This window comes from Theropithecus gelada, chromosome 3 (genome assembly GCF_003255815.1).
Source record: "Theropithecus gelada isolate Dixy chromosome 3, Tgel_1.0, whole genome shotgun sequence".
In the NCBI taxonomy this organism is placed as follows: Eukaryota; Metazoa; Chordata; class Mammalia; order Primates; family Cercopithecidae; genus Theropithecus; species Theropithecus gelada.
Genome location: NC_037670.1, coordinates 56,265,646 through 56,280,241, shown reverse-complemented (window position 1 = coordinate 56,280,241; position 14,596 = coordinate 56,265,646). Strand labels below are relative to the sequence as shown.

The window sequence follows — 14,596 nt, the reverse complement described above, 5'->3', positions numbered from 1 at the left end:
GTGGCCGCAGCCAGGAGCAGTAGGGGCTGGGCCTGGACGGGAGGCTGGGAGGCCGCAACTGGGCCTGGAAAGGCCGGCCTGAGGAAGTTCAGGGCCTGGAGAGGCCGCCAAAAGGCAAAGGCTGGGCCTGGAAAGGCCGTTCCCCGTGACGAATGAGCGGGGCCTAGTGAGGCCACTGGGAGGCAGGAGCGGGGCCCGGCAGAGCTGCCCAAAGGCAGGAGGAGCTCTGGCCTGGGGAGGCCGCAGTCAGGCGAGAGCTGGGCGTTGAGAGTCCGCTGGGAGGCAGAGGCTGGGCCTGTGCAGGCCTTCGGGAGGCAGGAGGCTGGGCCTGGCGAGGCGGACTGGAGGTCAAGTCCTGGGCCTGAGGAGTCCGCCAGATATAAGAAGCGCGGCCTGGGAAGACCACCAAGAGGCATGAGCGGGGCTGGTCCTGAAGAGGCCAGTGGCAGGCAGGAGGAGCTGGGCCTGGAGAGGGTGGCCTGAGGAAATTCTGGGGCTGGAGAGGCCGCCAAAAGGCAAAGACTGGGCCTGGAAAGGCCATTCCGCTTGTCGAATGGGCTGGGCCTAAAGAGGCCTCTGGGAGGCAGAAGCGGGGCCTGTCCAAGCTACCAAAAGGTAGGAGGAGCTCTGGACTGGGGAGGCCGAAACACCTTCACTGGAGAAAGTTTCTGGGCTACAGATGCTGGAAGGAGGTGTGCAGGAGCTTATCCAAAAGAAGTTTGTTTTTGTGAGCCTGAAGCTGGGCGTGTATATGCAGCCAGGAGGAAGATCTTGGTCTGAGGAGGTTACCATGAGGCACAGACTGGGTCTACAGAGGCCGTCAGGAGTCAGTAGCTAGACCTGGATTGGCCGACTTTAGGATGATTTGGGCCTGCAGAGACTCCCATGTGTCCTGAGGAGCTTGGGTTGAGGAAGTTTTCGGCATATACAGGCCATCAGGAACTGGGCAGGGGCTACGTCCACAGAGGTTTTTGTCTGGCTGAAGTCGGGTCTATAAACACAGTCGCAAGGAAGGCCCGGGCCAGTGGAGAACATCATGAGGCAGCAAATGGGTCTGGTGAGTCCGACATGAGGACGTTCTGGGCCTTCGGAAGCACAGGGCAAAACTGGGCCTGGAAAATCCGTTATGTAGAATCAGTTGGTCCTAAAGAGGCCACAGGGAGGCAGGAGTTGGTCCTGGAGAGGCCGAATTGAGGACAATTTGGATGCTGGGAGGAAGAGCTGGGCCTAGAGAGACCGACTGGAGTAATTTGAGGGCATGGAGAGGATACACAAAAGCAAATGCTCCGCCTGGAAAGCCTGCTGTGAGGCATTAGCTTGACCTACACAGCACTGGGAGGCAGGACCTGGGCCTGCAGAGGCTGACTTCAGGATGATTTGGGCCTGCAGAGGCCTTTGGGAGGAAGATCTTGGCCTGGACATGCTGAATGGAGGAAGTTTTGGGCCTGGAGTATGCGTCAAAAAGCATAAGTTAAACTAGGAAAGGCCACCGGGACACATGAGCTTGGCCTACAGAGTCCATTGTGAGGCAGGAGCTTCACTTGAGGAGGCCATGATCAGGTGGGCCTGGAAGGGCCACTGTGTGGTAGAGTTTGGGCCTGTGTATGCTGACATGAGGTAGGAGCTGGGTTGGAAGAGGCCAACTTTTGGAGAATTGGGGCCTGCAGAGGCTGCCAGGAGGCAATAGCTATCCCTGGAGAGTCCATCTTTTGGCATGAGCTGGGCCTAAAGGGGCCATTGTGAGGCAGCAGCTGGACTTGTCAAGACTGCTGGGAGACAGGCAGATTTGTGGCCTGGGGAGGCTGCCGTGAGGCAAATGCTCAGTTTTCGGAGGATGTCGTGAGGCAGGGAGAAACTTGGCTTTTTGTAGCTGCCATGAGGGAATAGTTTGATTGCTGAGGCTGCCGGGAGGCCGAAGGTGGGCCTGGAAAGCTTTACTTTAAGAAGTCTCTGGCCTACAGAGGCTGCCAGCAGCTTGGCAGGAGTTGGGCCAAAGGAAGTTGTTTTGAGGCAGGAAATGGGTCTGTAGATGCAGCCGGGAGAATGAACTCGTCCCAGAGATGCCGAGTTGAGGACATTCTGGGCCTGGACAGGCTGCAAAAGGCAAAATCTGTGCCTGGAAAAGTCGCCATGGGGCATGAGCTTGGCCTAAAGAGGCCATTGGAAGGCAGGAGACGGCCCTGTAGAAGCTGCCGAAAGGCAGGATCTTCACCTGAGGATGCCACAGTAAGACATGATCTGGGTCTGGAGAGTCCACTGTGAGGCAGAGGCTGGCCTGTAGAGTCCGACAGTAGACAGAAGGTGGGCCTAAAAAGGCTGATTTGAGGAAGTTTTGGGCTTCAAGAGTCAGTCAGAAAGCAGGCACTGGGCCTGGATAGGGCCTGACAGTCATGAGTTGGGCCTAAGCAGGCCAGTGTGAGGGAGGAGCTGTGCCTGTTGAGGCTGCTGGCAGGCAGTCAGAAACTTGGCCTGGGGCAGCTGCCACGAGGCAAGAGCTGGGCCTGGATGGGCTGCCAAGATGCAGGAGCTGGGCCTGGAGAGGCCAGTGTGAGGCAAGAGACCAGCCTGTAGAGGCCGACCTGAGGAAGATTTTGGCCTGGAAAGACTGTCGAGGGCAGGAGCTGGGCCTTTTGAGCCTGCTGGGAGGCAGGCAGGAACTTGGCCAAGGAAGAACTCCGTTAGGCAAGAGCTGAGCCTGGAGAAGCCATGGTCACGCAGGAGCTGGACCTATTTAAGCTGCTGGGAGGCAGGTTGTGCTGGAGAATGAAAGCTTTGGGCCTATAAAGGCTGCCAGGAGCTGGGCAAGAGCTGAGCTGAAAGAGGTTGTTGTAAGGTAGGAGGTGGGCCTGGAGATGCAGCCGGGAGGAAGAGCTGAGCCTGGAGAGGCCCACTTGAGGAAGCCCTGGAGAGGCCCACTTGAGGAAGTTCTGGGCCTGGAGATGCTGCCAAAAGGCAAAAGCTGAGCCAGAATGGCCACTGTGAGGCATGAGCTTGCTCTAGAGAGGTCATTGAGAGGCAGGAGCTGGGCCTGCAGAGGCTGCTGAAAGGCAGGAGTTTGGCCTAGGTGGCCAGGAAAGTCTCCTGTGAGGCAGAGGTTGAGCCTATAGAGGCTGACAGGAGGCAGGACTTGGGCCTGGGATGGCGGACCTGAGAAAGTTCTTGGTCTACAGAAGCTGCCAGGATGCAGGAGCTGGGCCTGGAGAGGCCACCAAGGCATGAGCTCTGCCTAAAGAGGCCAATGCTGGGCAGGAGATGTGACTGGAGAGGCTGACTTGAAGAAGTTTCGGGCACGGACAGGCTGTCGGGGGGCAGGACCTGGGTGTGGACAGGCCACAGTGAGGCATGAGCTGGGCGTAATGAGGTTAGTGTGAGGCAGGATCTGGGCCCATCAAAGTGGCCAGGAGGCAGGTAGGAGCTTGTTTGGGGAAGATGTCCGTAAGGCAAAAGCTGGGCCTGGAGAGGCCATTGTCACGTAGGAGCTGGGCCTGTCCAGGCCACTGGGAGGCAGAGGGTGGACCTGGAAAGTCTGACTTGAGGCACTTTTGGGTCTTCAAAGGCCACTAGGAGCTGGGCAGGAGCTGAGCCAAAAGAGGTTGTTCTGAGGCAGGAGTTGGGCCTCCAGGCACAGCCAGAAGTAAAAGCGCAGCCTGTAGAGGCCATCTAGGGGCAGCAGCTGGGCCTGGAGAGGCCAATGAAAGGCAGGAGCAGGGCCTTGAGAGGCCGACTTGTGGATATTTTGGGCCTGGATTTTGTGGCCTAGACTTGAGGACATTTGGGCCTCCTGCAAAGAGGCAGGAGTTGGGACTAAAGAGGCTACTGTAAGGCAGGAGCTGGGCCTGTACAGGCTGCCGGGAGTCAGAAGATGGGCCTCAAGAGGCCACTGTAAAACAGGAGCTGGGTCTTGGAAGGTGGCCCTGAGGAAAAAGCTGGCCCTTGGGATGGCAATGAGAGGCAGGAGCTGGGTCTGGTGAGGTTGACTTGAGAAAGTTCTGGGCCTGGAGAGAAGACTGGGAGGCTGGAGCTGGGCCTAAAGAGGCTGTCATAACGTTGGAGCTGGGCCTGTGGATGCTGTTGTAAAGCAGTAGCCTCATGCGCAAAGACTGCTGTAAGGTAGGGTATGGGCCTAAACAGACCATTGTGAGTCACAAGCTTGGTCTGTAAAGGCCAACTGGAGAAAGTTCTGGGCCTGGAGAGGCTGCCGGGAGGCAAGACCTGGGCCAAAAGATTCAAGCATATTACATTGACATTTATTAGGTACTTTATTTCCACTATTAAATTGTGATATACAGTAAAGTAATTATAGAACTCACCATAATGTAGAATCAGTGGGCATGTTAAGCTTGTTTTCCTGTGACTAGATGGTCCCATCTGAGCATGACGGGAGAAAGTGACAGATCATTAGGCATTAGATTCTCATAGGGACAGCACAACCTAGATCCCTCACATGCACGGTTCACAACAGGGTGTGTGCTCCTATGAGAATCTAATACTGCTGCTGACCTGAGAGAAGGTGGAGCTCAGGCGGGAATGTGAGCAAAGGGGAGTGGCTGTAAATACAGATGAAGCTTCCCTCACTCGACACCACTCACCTCCTGTTGTGTGGCTCCTTACAGCTCCATGGCTCAGGGGCTGGGGACCCCCGCTCAAGTGCATGCAAAGGGACCCTTCCCACACCAGTCTTCATAGCAGTCAAGTGCAGCAACCACTGAGCTCCCAAGGCATGTGCCTCAGTTGGCATTTCATCACAATCAATAGTAAGTGGTAGCTTGAGTCACTGTGAGGTCACTTACCGGAAATCACCAGCATCCCATTTCCCATTGGCAAGGAGCTCAGCACTGTCCCTTGGAAAACCAAACCTATGCCCAAATCCCATTTGTGTGGGTTTATCTCCTTGGACCCTTCCGAGCATATTAGTCAGAGTCCAATCAGGAGACATAAACCTCTCAAAACTTTAAAGTGGTAAAATTTAATCCAGAGAATTATTCATTGTAACAGGGGAATAGCATAATGAGAGATTGGCTAGCACCAAGTGAAGAGAACTCTAGAGAAAACAGGACTAGCCCAGGCCAAGCATGGTGGCTCATACCTGAAATTCCAGCAATTTGAGAAGCTAATGCAGGAGGATTGCTTAAGGCCAGGAGCTAGAGACCGGTCTGGACAACACAGTGAGATCCTGTCTCTTTCCAGAAAAAGAAAAAACTTAGCTGGGAGTGGTGGTGCACACTTGTAGTCCCAGCTACTCAGGAAGCTGAAGTTTGAGCCTGGGAGATCAAGGCTGCAGTGAGTCATGATTATGCCACTACAGTCAAGCCTGGGTGACAGAGCAAGACGCTGTCTCAAAGAACAAAACAACAACCACCACCATTGACAGACAGAAAAGAAACAGAGCTAATAAGCTAAGGAAAGATGTCAAAATGTAACAAGTAAAGTAATATGAGGTCTTTTACCTATTTAAAATAATCAAACAAAAAATGACTTATTAAATTATAATACCCTGTGCTGGCAAAGGTGCAGTGAAATGGGCACTTTCTTATACTATGAGGGGTGTTTAAATTGTATATAAGCCTTCCAGGGTAAGGCTTGACAATTTTTTAAAATAATAGAGACAGGGTCTCACCATACTGCCAAACTGCCTCCTCCAACTCTTGGCATCAAGCAATCCTCCTGTCTTAGCCTCCAAAAGTGCTGAGATTATAGCTGGGAGGCACCCAAAACCTTGTCAATTTACATCAAGGGTAATGAGAATGTCCATTCACCACGACTCACAGTAATCTTATTTCTGGAAATACCTTGGGGTGACAATTCAATCTAAACAAAAGGTCATCTGTACAAACACAGTGAAAATCTGGGAGTAACTGAAGACAGAGTGGTTAACTGAAAGAAACAATTATAAGAAATTAAACCATGGTATTAATAGGCATCTGGTAAAAGGTCAGTTGATGTTAGCTGCTGCTTTTTTTGTTGTTTTGAGACAGGGTCTCACTCTGTCACCCAGGCTGGAGTGCAGATGCCTGATCATGACTCACTGTAGTCTCAGCCTCCCTGGGCTCAAGCGATCCTCCCACCTCAGCCTCCCAAGTAGCTGGGGCTACAGGAACATGCTTGTAATTCACGTATTTTTCTGTAGGGATGGTGACTCCCTTTGTTTCCGAGGCCTATCTCAAACTCTTAGCCTCAAGCCATCCTCCTGCCTCAGCCTCCCAAAGTGTTGTGATGACCGGTGTAAGCCACCACACCTGGCCAGCTGCTACTTTTATCAATATTATTATTATTCCACTCAGTTAAAAATTATTTTCAAGGCTATGCAACAGTATGTGTCCTACAGCACAATCGTAAAAACATATACAGTCGTTTCTCAGTATACAGACAGAATTAGTTCCAGCCCCCCAATCCCTGCATATACCAAAATCCATGCTTACTCACATTTCGCCGTCACCCCTCTGGAACCCACGTATAGGAAAATTCCAAATATTAGTTGGGCATAGTGGCAAGCATCTATAGTCTCAGCCACATGGGAGGCCGAGATGGGAAGATCGCTTGAGCCTGGGAGGTTGAGGCTGCAGTCAACTGTGATAGCACTACCACACTCCAGCCTGGACAACAGAGCAAGACACTGTCTCAGAAACAAAACAAAACAAACAGGTTAGAAATTTTAATGAGGCCTGTTGGGTAAAATTCCATATAAGCAAAGTATAAATTAATGAAGCAAATGGTGATAAATTAGTACGACTGACTTTCTGGAGTTTGACAATAAAGGTAAGAAATATGCAAAACAGACAGAGGGTAAAAAAAGAAATTAGGAAAGCATTCTACATGTTTAATAGGAAGACACTGGTCATGTTCATGCAGCAGCAGTATGTCATGATATGACGTACCTTGAAGAGAAGTTAACAGATGAGGAAGTTGATAAAAGTGATCAGAGAAGCAAAATACTGATAGTGATAGTCAAGTAAACCACAAAGAATTTCCATAATTGATGTCAGCAAAGTGGGAATATTGTACAGTGTGTGTTGAAGTTCCCATACAACATTGTTTATTTACCTTTTGTTTGTTTGTAAGGAACATATATACTAAAAGTTTTTTTGTTGTCAAAAGAATATGTGTGAATAAGCCACTTGAACTTATTCTTCTGTTTTTCTACTTTTATCTTCCTGCCATCATCCCACAGCCTTACTTTAGAAATTTTTTATTTCTTTAGAAAATTGAACAAGTGCTCGTTGTGGTGGCTCATACCTCTAGGATGGGTGGCGGGGTAGAAGGGTCACTTGAAGTCAGGAGTTTGACAGCAGCCAGGCCAACAAAGTGAGGCTCCATGTCTACAAAACAATTTAAAAATTAGCCAACTGTCGTCATGTATACCTACAGTCCCAGCTACTCAGGAGGCTGAAGCAGGAGGATCCTTAGCCCAGGAGTTCAAGGCTGCAGTGAACTGTGATAGCACCACTATACTCCACCCTGGGTGACAGGGTGAGACCTCATCTCCTAAAACAAAAAAAGAAAGAAAAAAATAGTTCAAGTAGCAAGTTGTATGTGACTTACTCTGAATATTTCTAAACTAGAAGTTCTCAGCCTTTTGGGGTCTAGCATCCCTTTACATTTTTTAACTTTATGGAAGATATCTAAAACTATTTCTTTATATAAATAGTTACATTAAAACTAGACAATAAAATTTTTAAAATATCATTCATCACGTATTAATAAAGCCATTACATGTTGGTATAATACAAGACAAAATTTTAAAAATATTTTTAATTACATATTAATAATAAAATCATTACATGTTGATTTAATACTTTTTATTTTTTTTTGAGACAAAGTCTCTGTCTTTTGCCCAGGCTAGAGTGAAGTGGTGTGATTTCAGCTCACTGCAGCCTCGACCTCCTGGGCTCAAGCCATCTTCCTGCCTCAGCTCCCCAGCAGGTGGTACTACAGTTGAGTGCCACCATGCCTAGCTATTTTTAAAATCTTTTTTGTAGAGTGAGAGGTCTTGCTATGTTGCCCAAGCTGGCCTCAAACTCCTGACCTCAAGTGATTTGCCCACCTCAGCCTCTGGAGTAGCTGAAACTACAAGTATACATTACCATGCCCAGCTACACTTATTTTATTAAATTTTGAAAAATATTTTTTTGTAAAGAGTAGGTCTTGCTATGTTGCCCAGGCTGGTCTTGAACTCCTGCCCTTAAAAGATACTCCCATCTCTGCTTCCCAAACAGCTGGGACTACAGGCATGAGCCACTGCAATGAGCCTGAAGAGACTTCTTTAATCTAGCATCCCATACTTGGCAGGACTGGGAAAGACAGTAGTGTTTTTTAAAATTTCTTAATAGTTCAGTAAGAATCAAACTCAACCTTGACCCGTGCCTTCTGTCACCCCCCACATCCAGTCTGTCAGGAAATCCTGTTGACTATCTTCAGCATGTACTGAAGATCCCCACCCAGCAGCTCCCGGGCCACCTCCCCTACTTCTCTCCTCTGACCATCTCTCACCACTACCATGACCCTGGTCAGGACCAAAATCATCTCCCACCTGGACGTTGCCACAGTTTGGCCCCCATGCTTCTACCCAAATCTTCCCACAGTTTTTCTCAACTCAGCAGCCAGAGAATGCTTTTAAACCGGGAGACAGATCATGTCGCCTCTCTGCTTAGAACCCTCCTGCAGTTCCCATCTGAGTCAGAGTCAAAGCCAAAGCCCCAGCAATAACCTCCTGGGGCTTACGTGATCTGTACTGATCCCCACCCAGCAAATCCCTGGCCCCCTCCCCTAATTCTCTCCCTTTCTCCTTCTGCTCCACTGGCCTCCTTCCAGAGCCTCAGACACACCTCGGACACTTCGTTCTGTTGTTTCTGCCTACAATCCTCTTCCCTCAGCACCTTGGCCAGCTCCTTCTCCTCCTTCAACTCTTTGCTCACTTTTCACTTAGGAGGCCACCCCTGACCATTCTATTTAACATGGCCATCTGTCCCCATGCTCACCATGCTCATTTCTTCTTTCTTTTCTGTCTTCTTTGTTTCCTTCTTTTTTTCAAGATCTCACTCTGTCACCAAGGCTGGAGTGCAGTGGCACAGTCTCAGCTCACTGCAACCTGAAATTTCCAGGCTCAAATTTCCAGGCTCAAGCAATCCTCCCACCTCAGCCTCCCGAGTAGCTGGGACTACAGGTACATGCCATAATGCCTGGTTAATTTTTTCAGTATTTTATTTTATTTTGAGACAGAATTTCAGTCTTCTTGCCCAGGCTAGAGTGCAATGGTGTAATCCTGGCTCACTGTAACCTCCACCTCCCAAATTCAAGTGATTCTCCTACCTCAGCCTCCCAAGTAGCTGGGATTACAGGAACATGCCACCATGCCCAACTAATTTTTGTATTTTTAGTAGAGACGGGGTTTCGCAATGTTGGCCAGGCTTGTCTTGAACTCCTGACCTCAGGTGATCTGCCTGCCTCGACCTCCCAAAGTGCTGGAATTACAGGAGTGAGCCACCATGCCTGGCCAATTTTTCTCATTTTTTGTAGAGACAAGGTCGTAATATGTTGCCTAGGCTGGTCTTGAACTCCTGGCCTCAAGTGATCCTCCTGCCTAAATTCCTAAAATGCTGGGATTACTGGTATTAGCCATCATGCCTGGGTTCATGCTCATTTCTTCTTCCTGCTGCAACATAGTTTGCAGTTTCCTACATTTAGTGGCTTAAAACACCACAAATCTACCATCTTACAGTTCTCGGGGCCAGAAGGCCAAACTAGGTCTATTAAGGCTAAAGTCAAGGTGTCAGCAGGGCTGCATTCCTTCTGGAGACTAGAAAGTGCTCCCTTGGCTTTTCCAGCTTCTAGAAGCCACCCCCATTCCTTAGATCATGGCCCCTGACTCCATCTTCAAAGCCAGAAGTGAAGCATCTTCAAATCTCCCTCTCTTACCTCTGCTTCCATCACCACATCTCCTGCTCCACTTCTGAATCTCCTACTCTCTTTCTTTAATAAAGACCCTGTGATTGCTGGGCATGGTGGCTCCCACCCACAATCCCAACACTTTGGGAGGTCAAGGCAGGAGGTCAGGCAGGAGGCCTGAAGTTTGAAACTAGCCTGAATAACATAGTGAGACCCCCACCTCTAGAAAAAAAAATATTAGCCAGACATGGTGGTGTGTGCCTGTAGTCCCAGCTACTCGAGAGGCTGAGGTGAGACAATCGATTTCGCCCAGCAGTTTGAGATCAGCCTGGGTGACACAACTAAATCTCATCTCTACAAGGATGAGGTGGGAGGATCACTTGAGCCCAGGAATTTGTGGCCAGCCTGGGCAATACAACAAGATCCCATCTGGCCAACATGGCCAAACTGGCCAACATGGTGAAACTCCGACTCTACAAAAATGAGCTGGGCATAGGTGACATGCAAGTGTAGTCCTAGCTACTTGGAAGGCTGAGGAGGGAGGATCGCTTGATCACAGGAGATCAAAGCTATAATGAGCTATGATCACATCACTGCACTCTAGCCTGGATGACACAGGGAGATTCTATCTCAAAAAAAAGAAAAGAAATATATATTTAATCTCTGTCCCTGGTTTCTGGCACACAGCTTCTAAAGCTCTTACAAACACCTCGGTGATAGACATGATAGGAGTATCTTTTGTTTTAATATTTGGTCTTGGTCCCAGGTTTCTAACACAAGAGCATCTAAGAACTTTGGGATCTCCAGCATGGTAAGAATGCATTTGGGGATGTTGTTGAGATGACTGGGTGACTGCAAGCTCCTAGATCTTCAGGAGGAGGGCTGATTGCCAGAGGAAGCAACCACATGATTAGAGGCTTGGAACTTTCAGCCTCATGCACTGAACTCCAGGAGGAAGAGGGGCTGGAGACTGACTTAATCACCAACGGCCAAAGATTTTGTCAATCATGCTTGCATAATAAAGCCTACATAAACACCCTGAACAGGGTTTAAAGAGCTTCCAGGGTTGCTGAACACAGATGCTGGGACGGTGGCATGCCCAACAGAGGGCATGGGAGCGCTGTGCCCCTCCTAACTTACCTTGACCTGGGCATCTTCCTTTTTTTTGAGACAGGGTCTGGCTCTTTTGTCCAAGCTAGAGTGCAGTGGCACAATCTCAGCTCACTGTAATCTAAGCCTCCCCAGTCCCCAGCTCAAGGCGTCCTCTCATCTCAGCTTCCCTAGTAGTTGGAACTCTAGGGGCACAACACAACATCCGGTTATTAGTATTATTTTTTATTTTTTGTAGAGACAGTTTTCACCATGTTGCCCAGGCTGGTCTGAAACTCCTGAGTTTAAGCGATCCTCCCACCTCAGCCTCCCAAAGTGCTGAGATAACAGGCGTGAGCCACCGCATCCAGCATGTTCATCTCTTTCATTGGTTGTTTCTGAGATGTATCCTTTACAGTGAACCAGTAATAGGAAATGAACTGGCCAGATGCGGTGGCTCACATCTGTAATCCCAGCACTTCAAGAGGCTGAGGTGGGAGAATCACTTGAGACCAGGAATTTATGGCCAGCCTGGGCAACACAACAAGACCCCATCAATGCAAAAAATAAAAGAAATTAGCCAGATGTGTTGGTACAGGCATGTCTCAGCAACTAGGGAGGCTGAAGTGGGAGAACCACTGGAGCCCAGGCAGTCAAGGCTACAGTAAGCTATGACTGCACCACTGCACACCAGCCTGGGCAACAAAATAAGAGCCTCTCTCGGAAAAAAAAAAAAAAGAAAATAAACTTTTTCTGAGTTCTGTAAACTATTCTAGCAAATTATTAAACCCAAGAAGAGAGTTATGGGAACACCTGATTTGTAACAGGTTGGTCAAAAGTACAGGTGACAACCTAGGACTTGCCACTGGCATCTGAAGTGAGGATGGTCTCGTGGGACTGAGCCCCTAACTTGTGGGGTCTGTGCTAACTCCAGGTAGTGTCAGAATAAAATCGTGGCATACCCAGTTAATATCCAGAGCATTGGTGAATTTGGTGTAGAAACTCCATACATACATTCAGTCGGAAGTGTGTGAGTAGAGACAAACACGGGCTTTTCTGTCACCTGTCTACCTGCTTAACTGCATAGAAGAGGCAATACGTGGTGCTCAAGCAAGCATTAAAGTCAGACCAGACCCAACATTTGACTCAGTCTTAATATCCAGGTGAGCTTGGGCAAATCACTCATTATTTCTAACTCTTCATCACTTCATTCATAAAATGGGGATAACTGTGGCACCTACCTGTGATTCTGTGAGAATTAACGAAATATTATGCTTGGTGTTGTTGTGATCATTATACTATCCAAACTATCTGACAAGGACTGTGATGGATGATAACATCAAAAAATTAGAAACTGTAGTCAGGTCTCCCAGGCAAAATTCCATCCAAGCAAATTACTGTCTCTACAAAGCATTCCTGCTACACTTAATTCACCATTCCCTGAACAAAAGTGCCCATCTTCATTGTTCAGGTCTGTACAGTGCTGGTTTCCCTGCCTGAGCAGCTCACTCCATCCAATTCCAGCCCATTCTTCATCCCTCCACCTCCGCCTTCCCTCCCCACTCTCATACAACTCTTCCTCATCTTTCAGGACTTGGCTTCAAGGGTCACCTTAACTGGAAGCTTCTCTCACTGTCCAAAAGAGCTTCCCACTGCACTTGATGCATGCACTATCATTTGATCATTTTTGAGTTATAGTCCAAGTCTCTTTGTACCTGAATAACATGTTGCCCGGTCAGTCTCTCTTCCTGGATTCAGAAGTCTTTCATGGTAGATCCAGCTGGAAGTGACAAAAAGACAATCTTTTGAAATAAAGGGATGACACAGACAGACGTAAGTTCTTAAACGTCTTAAATGGTATGTGAAAATTAAACAAAATTCAAAGACTTGTGGGGAACACTTAGGAGGGAAAGTTACTGGGAATGTCATAAAGGGTTAATTTGTATTTTATTTTATTTTTTGAGACATTAGTTTTATTTTATTTTTTATTTTCTGTCACCTAGGCTGGAGAGCAGTGGTGCAACGAGGGCTCGCTGCATCCTCGACCACCTGGGCTCAAGTAATCTCACTTAATTTTTATTTGGTTTAAGAAACAGTCTTGGTTGAGGGTGGTGGCTTATGCCTGTAATCTCAGCACTTTGGGAGGCTGAGAGGTATATTACTTGAGGCCAGGACTTTGAGATCAGCCTGGGCAATATATTAAGACCCTGTCTCTACCAAAAAACAGAGTGAATGTGTGGAAGACAATTTTTCCACAGACTGGGAGTGGAGGGAATAATTTCAGGATGATTCAAGCGCATTACATATATTGTGCACTTTATATCTATTATTACTACATTGTAATATATAATGAAATAATTCTACAACTCACTATAATGTAGACTCAGTGGGATCTCTGAGCTTGTTTTCCTGCAACGACACTGTCCATCTAGGGTGATGGGAGACAGTGATAGAACATCAGGCATTAGATTCTCATAAGGAGTGCAGAGCCTAGATCCCTCGCATGCACACTTCACAACAGGGTTCGTGCTTCTATGAGAACCAAATGCTGCTGCTCATCTGACAGGACATGGAGCTCAGGTGGTCATACAAGCGATAGGAGGGGCTAGAAATACAGATGAAGTTTCCCCTCACTCGCCTGCTGCTCACCTCTGGTTCTATGGCCCTGTGGTTGGAGACTGCTGCTCAAGTGCATTCGAAAGGATCCATCCCATGCCATTCTTCAGAGTCATCTTTACTGCGGCAGTGGTCAACTGTAGCACCCCTAAGCTCGCAGGGCATATGCTTCACCGGGCATTTCACCACAATCAACAGTAAGTGGTAGCTTGAGTTATTGTGAGGTCACTTCCTGGAAATCACCAGCATCCTATATCCCATTAGGAAGGAGTTCAGCACTGTTCCTTGGATAACCAAACCTATTCCCAAATCCTATCTGTGTGGGTCTATCTCCTGGTACCCTTCCTAGAATCAATTCTGTATTTGTAGGAGTCTAATCAGGAGACACAATCAACTCAAAAGTTTAAACTAGAATGAGCAAGGTGGATCACACCTGTAATCTCAGCACCTTGGGAGGCCAAGGTGGGTGGGTTGTTTGAGCTCAGGAGTTTGAGAACAGTCTGGGAAACATGGCGAAACCCCATCTCTACAAAAAACACAAAAATTAACTCAGTGTGGTGGCACTTACCTGTAATCCCAGCTACATGGGAGGCTGAGGCAAGAGAATTGCTTGAGCTTGGCAGGTGGAGGCTGCAGTGAGCAGAGGTTGTGCCACTGCACTCCAGCCTGGGTGACAGCGTGAGACCCAGTATCAAAAAGAAAAAAATAAATATATGTAAATTTAATATAAAAAGTATTAATTTTGGCCAGGCGCAATGGCTCATGCCTGTAATCCCAGCACTTTGGGAGGCCAAGACAGGCGGATCACCTGAGGTCAGGAGTTCGAGACCAACCTGACCAACATGGAGAAACCCCGTCTCTACTAAAAATACAAAATTAGCTGGGCATGGTGGCACATGCCTATAATCCCAGCTACTCGGGAGGCTGAGGCAGGAGAATCACTTGAACCTGGCAGGCAGAGGTTGCGGTGAGCTGAGACAGCGCCATTGCACTCCAGCATGGGCAACAA

At 48.3% G+C, this 14,596-nt stretch overlaps 1 protein-coding gene and 1 pseudogene across 2 annotated transcripts; both read right to left on the bottom strand.

Annotated features, from left to right (window-relative positions):
• Positions 1-1,526: 1,526 nt before the first annotated feature.
• On the bottom strand, positions 1,527-2,987 carry LOC112621612 (annotated as a pseudogene). Its single transcript, XR_003118755.1, has 2 exons — positions 2,715-2,987; positions 1,527-2,510 (listed from the first exon to the last, which is right to left on the bottom strand). The product of XR_003118755.1 is annotated as a putative uncharacterized protein FLJ46235 (transcript).
• Positions 2,988-3,362: 375 nt separating this feature from the next.
• On the bottom strand, positions 3,363-14,403 carry LOC112621611 (putative uncharacterized protein FLJ46235). The gene is made up of 5 exons (XM_025381058.1): positions 13,621-14,403; positions 12,687-12,751; positions 4,311-4,368; positions 3,890-4,212; positions 3,363-3,517 (listed from the first exon to the last, which is right to left on the bottom strand). The coding sequence occupies exons 4-5, from the start codon at positions 4,134-4,136 to the stop codon at positions 3,363-3,365; spliced, it is 402 nt and encodes a 133-aa protein (XP_025236843.1). The 5' UTR covers positions 4,137-4,212; positions 4,311-4,368; positions 12,687-12,751; positions 13,621-14,403.
• Positions 14,404-14,596: the final 193 nt, after the last annotated feature.

Coding starts and splice junctions, on each gene's coding strand:
- LOC112621611 (XM_025381058.1), bottom strand. CDS start 4,136: ATGGTCTGTTTAGGCCCATACCCTACCTTACAGCAGTCTTTGCGCATG. Junction 3,518..3,889: donor CCTTCCAAGACCCAGCTCCT/GTTTTACAGTGG, acceptor CAGACTTTCCAG/GTCCACCCTCTGCCTCCCAG.